General features: G+C 42.0%; 1 protein-coding gene across 1 annotated transcript; it reads left to right on the top strand.

The window, feature by feature from the left end:
• Positions 1-2493: 2493 nt before the first annotated feature.
• BAMBI (BMP and activin membrane-bound inhibitor) lies at positions 2494-4030 on the top strand. The gene is made up of 2 exons (XM_009708504.1): positions 2494-2780; positions 3228-4030. The coding sequence occupies exons 1-2, from the start codon at positions 2540-2542 to the stop codon at positions 3644-3646; spliced, it is 660 nt and encodes a 219-aa protein (XP_009706806.1). The 5' UTR covers positions 2494-2539; the 3' UTR covers positions 3647-4030.
• The last annotated feature ends 2838 nt before the right edge of the window (positions 4031-6868 follow it).

Here is a 6868-nt window from a genome sequence, read left to right as displayed (position 1 = left end):
CTGCCTGCAGTCGCCGTGCTACGGGGGGGACGTTAAGGGAGAAGTTAGCACGGTGGTGATGTGCGGCGGTATTTATTTATTTTGGAAGCAAGGCTGTAATTAACCCTAAATAACAGCCCTTGCAGCGTGCAGGGGGCAGCCCGCTGGCCCCATCAAAGCGGGCAGAACGGGGAGTGACTGAGTGATGTGAAGTCGCAGATACTGAAACTATGTGCCTGATAATGATATAATTAGGGGATCACAGACTTCTGGCTGCTGTTGACTTCAAAAGCTTTAAGAGAAGCCTGCAGTCTCTCCTGTAGCCATCTTGACTAAAAGCAGACATTTTTCTTTAATAGCTACGTACAGTAACAAGAAAGAAGAGGGAACAGAAGGGCATTGTTCACCGTTTCAAAATACTAAATACCCTTTCTGGCCTTTTGCGTAGCACAGGAAGAAACTTTATGAATTGACAGAAATACAGTTTTAATACAGTAATACAAAGTCCATTCTGTTTCACCAAAAACGTGGCTTTAATTAAAAAGCAGTTGAATTGACCTGATGACTAGCCTGTCAGATTTTGTTTATAAGACTGTCTTAGGTCAATAAAATGTAGAATTTTAAGCGTGATTGTATAAACAGTTAAAATGGAAGTATGTGTGTTATTTCACTTTCTTCCTGTGCTAGGACTCATGAAAGGACTGTCAGCTCTGGTGCTGTTCCTTGTTTGCATCTTATTTTTAACTCATACAGTGAGAAAATCATGAAAATTATTTTTTCAGAGAGGGTAGGGGGAAGGTCTCACATGGAATGCTTAGAAAATAATTGAGTCTTCTTTCTATAGCACATTGGATGTCAGTGTGTGTGAATTAACAAAAAATTAGGTTACTTTGTCTAAAAGCCCAAGGGAATTGGATTGGAGACAGTGAGACACTCCATTTGGCTTCTATTAAGCAGAGTTAATAAAGAGCAGCGGGAACTTCAAGGCCTGGAGCCCACAGTAGCATTTTGGGGAAAGTATTAAGTAAGGTAGACCGAGGAGGGGAAGCTAACTTGGTTGGGATGGTTTTTTAATATCCTTCAGAATACTTTTGGGCATGGAGTGGTAGCAGGCGTCATAAGAAGGGGTGACAGCAGGGAGGCCCGTAGATTGATATTTGAAGTGCAGACTGTAGAAGGAAGACATTTGACAATTCAGTGGACTTTGAAAGCCTTGATGCCACTAGGATGGCAAGTATAGCAGGCACATTAGAAGTAGTTTTAAGTCCAGTCTTCCAAGGATGGCTCCAAAATCTGGCTTTCTCCTAAACCTTGGATTGGTGGCACATTGAATTATGTTTGAGTTGCAACTTGCCTAGAAAGAGTAAGTTTTTTTTCAGCACAGAACATGTATAATTCGTACCAGAGCAGTTTGGAGAGCACAAAATGAAGAGTTTTATGAAGGGAACTTTTTATCGCTTCCTTCAGAAATTTTTGAGGTTTCCTGAGAGATTTTTCATAGAGCCGGTAGAGGATTTTCAGTCCAAGTGTTTTGCCTTTTGACCGCATGTTGGATTGCATGCAAAACTGGGGGGGGGGGCAAGGGGGAGCTTTTAGCCTTGCAATTTCATCCCATTTAATAACTTTACATTTGAGTTGAGACATTGACTCTTGTCAAACAGATTAGTTATAAACTGCACTGTTTCTGTTTTATAATACTGATAAAAAACCTTTTTGCATGAATGGGTACCTAAAGAATTTCTCTCTTTCTGGAGAAATTACAAATCGTTGCCCAGTTTCACACAGTAAAAACCTTCCTGACTGGGAGACTTAGATGGTAATGGTTCTACCTAATAGCTTTATAAGGTGTTAGTTAAACCTTTTAAATTTTGGCACAGTATTGAGAGGTAATAAACAATTCAGCAGTTCTGATTTTTTTTTAATTTGTCACACAAATATTTAAACCTAGTATTTTTGTTGTGTGCTTATGCCCATTTAAAAGAAGCGTTACCTTTATGAAAATAGAATGCTATTCCAGTAGTAATTGTTTAAAACATAGATGTGACTTTCTTATAGGACTGAAAGTGTGTATTGGTTTTAAAACTGGGATTTCACTTTAAATGTGGTTTAATGCAACTGCTGACAGCGAGTGGAAGTAGCTATAAAATGGTCTTGTTAGTTATTTACCTTGGGGAAAAAAAGCTACTGTGACCTTCCTCGCGCCTCCCCCCTGTCCTGCCCCAATCCCTGTTTCAGTGAAATGCTCTTGCTTTAATTCAAAGGACTATAGTACTAGTAATTAAAACAAGTGCCCCAAGGCATTTGCAGGGATTAAGGTTACAATGAGGGTTGTATCAACTGTACAGTGATGGGAAGGAAACAACCCCTGCTCTCAAGGACTTAGTCTAGAGGGGTGCACCAAAACTGGCACTGAGTTTGGTTGTGTGATGCATGTGGCTAATAAGAGTATGTAGTGACATGTCCTTAAAAGACTAAATTCTTACCTCTCTTGCACAATTTTTATTTTTTAGGTGAAATCAGATGCTACTGTGATGCTGCACACTGTGTTGCAACCGGCTATATGTGCAAATCTGAGCTTAGCGCCTGCTTCTCCAGACTGCTTGATCCTCAGAATACACATTCTCCACTTACTCATGGCTGCTTGGACTCTATTGCAAGCACAGCTGATATCTGCCAAGCCAAACAAGCACAAAACCACTCTGGCACCACCACGATCTCCACATTGGAATGCTGTCATGAAGATATGTGCAATTACAGAGGACTGCATGATGTTTTGTCTCCTTCCCGGGGTGATACTTCAGGTAGGGCAAGGAAGCTTCAGTGAAATCTCTGTTGTGGCCATCAGGCTGATGACAGTCAAAACCTTGTATGTCTGCTATTGATTTAGTTGTTGATGTAAGTAGAGACAGCAGCAGCAGAGGGAGAAGTGGGTGGCTGGATGCAGGAGAGCATCTCAGCTGAGTAGCTTTTTTTGTCTGCGTTAATATTAGAGATCTGTCTTGCTAATTCGACATTGCCCCTAAGAAGCAATGGCAGTGGCATTCCTAGTTAAATCGGCTATCAGGGTAAGAAATTCCATATTATAACAGCCTTAGAAACTCCTGTTTTTCTTTATAGGAGTATTTTCTGTAGATACTGCGGAGCGTGTAGCTGTTGGTCCTTAAACTTGTCAGTGTGATGTTTAAGGGAGTTGCTTATATATAAACCAGTTGATACTGAAATAACCTTCACCTCTTTCACCTTTGCAGGACAAGGGAGCAGATATCAACATGACAGCATTTTTTATCTCATCACCAAGGTGCAGGAATTGAGCTCTTCGAAAGAGTTATGGTTCAGGGCAGCTGTAATAGCTGTTCCTATAGCTGGTGGGCTAATCTTGGTGCTTCTTATCATGCTGGCCTTGCGGATGCTCAGGAGTGAAAATAAGAGACTGCAAGATCAACGACAGCAAATGCTCTCCCGTTTGCACTATAGTTTTCATGGACATCATTCAAAAAAAGGGCAGGTGGCAAAATTGGACTTGGAATGCATGGTGCCTGTGACTGGTCACGAGAACTGCTGCATGACCTGTGATAAAATGAGACATTCAGACCTCAGCAATGATAAAATTCTTTCACTGGTCCACTGGGGAATGTACAGCGGACATGGGAAGCTGGAATTTGTATGACCGATATTTTTTTTTTTAATCTGAGCTAAACTTACTCTCTGAACTCTTGAAGGCCTTTGGGTTCTGCTGGACAGGAGCACTTTATTTTAAAACAAAAACTCTCATAAATCATTGAGAAACAAAGGACCTCTGCAAACAGAATCTTGGATATTTCTTCTGAAGGATTCCAAAAGTTGTCTTATTTGCACAGAGTAAAATACACTCAAATGTATTGTTTGCTTTAAATCTATGAAAGCAAAAATTAGAAGTTGTAAACACTGTCACCAGGGTTATCTGAACTGTAGGGAGCTGAGAACTGAGTTGTTATAATAAACTGTATGCAAGCTCCTATGTTTCCTGACTTATTGTAAAGATTTTTTTAAAATATATATATTTTGTCTGAAACTTGCTTGTGACTTTTGTTTTGGAAAACAATTTTTTTGGGGGGTGGTAGCAGGTTACAAATCAAGGTAGTATGCATGGTAATACTGTGCATAACAATTAGATTCTGAGAACAGAATCTCTTTTCCTACTCTGTGAGTGGAATTAGATAGTTATTCCAGAATGAAGGTGGTACCTTTATTATTTAATACTTCAAGTAGCAGTGAACCCACATCCTCAATTCTTGGCCATTACGTTTTGGTCATAACCTCAGTGAATTCTTTTGCTGCTTTGTGATAACTTTCTTCCTCATTGTTAATGAAGTGCTTCCTTCCCTCTGTGCAAAACACATCAGAAAGTGGCTCTTGATTCTTTATAGTGGGTTTTCCTCCCTTGTCTTACAACTATTGTTTTCCATGATCTTTTTTTCCTTTTGTACATTTTACTCTCAAATTTTTTTTTGGGGGGGGGGAGGGAAACCCCAAAGCCTACTCTATGTATATAATACTTCCCACCGCCCCACCCCCCTGCTGATAACCCCTCTGGGCACAGGGGAACACATCTGCCTTGCTCTTCTATACTGTAACTCAGTATCACATGCTGGTACTTTGGTGTGGGACTGAAGAATCAACAGTGTGCTTGCTTTAATCTCTGGCTCTACCTTTATTCTATTCTTGCATAGGTGGCTTTTCTTCCCTGCCAATTTTTGTGCGCTTAGTTGTTTCTTACTCCTTTGGCTAGTTGGCTTCACTTGATCATTTTTTCAATGCCTAGTTGCTAAAAACAAACAAAACCTCTGGATTATCCAAGGAGCTTATTGTATTTATTTTTCCTGCTTTGTTAGACTTTGTTGCAGTAATTAAAGTAACTTGCTTAAAAGGCAAATGCCACATCATGCTGCTGCAGAAGATAAAATTTGGCGAGAGTCTAGTATTCATCTATGCTTTAAATAGCCTTAGAAATGTGTCTGCCTCCTTTTCTTCTGGTTGTAAAGTTGCCACCTGTGAAAAGGGCGTGACACAAATGGGGTTACAACAACCTTGCAGCAATGCTCTGATGCTGTATGCTGCTTACTGTGGTAGATTGCTTTGGGCTATGCAGCCTGAAATGCAAAGGGCTGTCAGCCAGGGAACCCTGCTCCTCTAAGTCACAAGCTGGTGTTCCTGAAAGTGCACTTAAAACTATGCGGTAGGCTTGTTGGAGATAAGCTGGTCACTTGGCTGTGCAAACAGAGGTATTGGTATTGCAAGCTTACCCATGCAGTTGAATGCTCGTACTGGCCGAGTGCAGCGAGAACCTTGGGAATGTCAAGGTCCCACCAGACTTGTTTGCAATATTAAAGTGTAGTTCAGAAGGATTAGTTTCATCTCTGTACCTCAAGCTGCTGACCCTTCTTACTTCCTCAAAGTGCCTGGAGAGTCGCTTTTAATGCAGAGAGCTATGTTCTCTGATTTCTGCCTTTTTCTGCTGCTAAAGTTTAAGAAATGACGTGGCTGCAACTGCTATTGGAATCTGGCCTGTGGTCTTCTGGCTGACCTGTCGAAGTGCTGCTTTCCTATAAGAGCTCTGCCCTTCCTTTGCACTGATCTGAAAGTCTAGGGCAGTTGTCTGCTCTGCCAGGTGTATTATTTTTGGGAATGACTGGCTGGGAGCTTGGTGCTGAAAGAGGCAAACCTGAAATACTGTTTTGTCAGGCGTAGCTGCACCGGTCGATGACTAGACAAGTTAGAAGATCTGATAGCTAAACCTTGCAAGTACTTTCTCCAGAAATCTGAGGGAGCATGTTGTATAGTCATTTAAGTATCCTGTGACCTTCACCACTCATTTGCTGCTGATTTGAATACATAAGGGCCTATTTATGCTTGCCATTAAAAGGCTAGTAAGACCAGGATGCTCTAATTGGCCCCTTGCTGTGGAGATGTTTTAAAGAAGAAAAGAGATTGTCTGCCTTCCCCTGCAGTCCTGGGAGCAGGGCCACGGAGTCGCTGGGGTCAGGGCTGGGGTTGGCAGCTGCCGTCTCCTGGGGCTGGTTTGTTTCCTGGTGTTCGGGTGTTGTAGCCGATATGGGTTTCTGGGCTGTGAGTCTTCTAAGGATGAAATCTGGCTTTCCAATTTATTTTTAAAGCCCATATATTCAGGAAACTATGTTATGAGTTCTAGTGTCTGGCAGCAGCTTTGTGAGTTATGGATGAAGCTCCAAATCTTTTCACTGGAACTACTGACTGCAGAGTCCGAGGGGTGTTGGAGCAAGCAGTAGCCATCTGCATCGCTAGTGAGTATTTCTGTAGTGGCAGCTTATGTTACCTGCAGACCTCAGCAACACCAGCTTTCCATTACAGTTTTTAGAAAACTGGTATTCCTGTGACAAGGAAGGACCTTAGTGATGTTCCATAGGCTTCCCAGCTGCTGGGTGCTGTGCCAGCGTGGAACAAGGCAGTCCTGGACACCCATTGCATGCAACCTAGTGAGGCAGGGAACAAACATTAGCCGAGGAGCCTGGCCGTAGGCTGGAGGCTGAAGAGGTGAGATAGTAAGCGATGGCTATCCTTTTAAAATGCATTTGACTTAGGAGCCTGGATTTGTCATTGTGCTAGGCACTCTCAGATTTCCCCTGCAGACAATAACAAACACTCCTTTCTTTGAAACCCCTGCAAGCCCTGAAGTGTAAGGAGGACAACTCTCTATTTCTAACTGAACAAGTCTCTCAGATTGGAACAAATGAAATCAAACATCCAAGATGTAATTTAGTGTCCCCTGTGCCTCTCTCTTTCTCTGATTCTTTCCTCAAAACAATAATGGTTGTGGCTTTCCTTATGGCACTGCTTCTCCTGGCTTTGAGAGCCGCTGGGTTGGTATGTCTCC

Source organism: Cariama cristata, unplaced genomic scaffold, assembly GCF_000690535.1.
Source record: "Cariama cristata isolate BGI_N322 unplaced genomic scaffold, ASM69053v1 scaffold39210, whole genome shotgun sequence".
Classification (NCBI taxonomy): Eukaryota; Metazoa; Chordata; class Aves; order Cariamiformes; family Cariamidae; genus Cariama; species Cariama cristata.
Note: the sequence above shows the minus strand (reverse complement) of the source record. Positions and strands in the feature narration are given on the sequence as shown.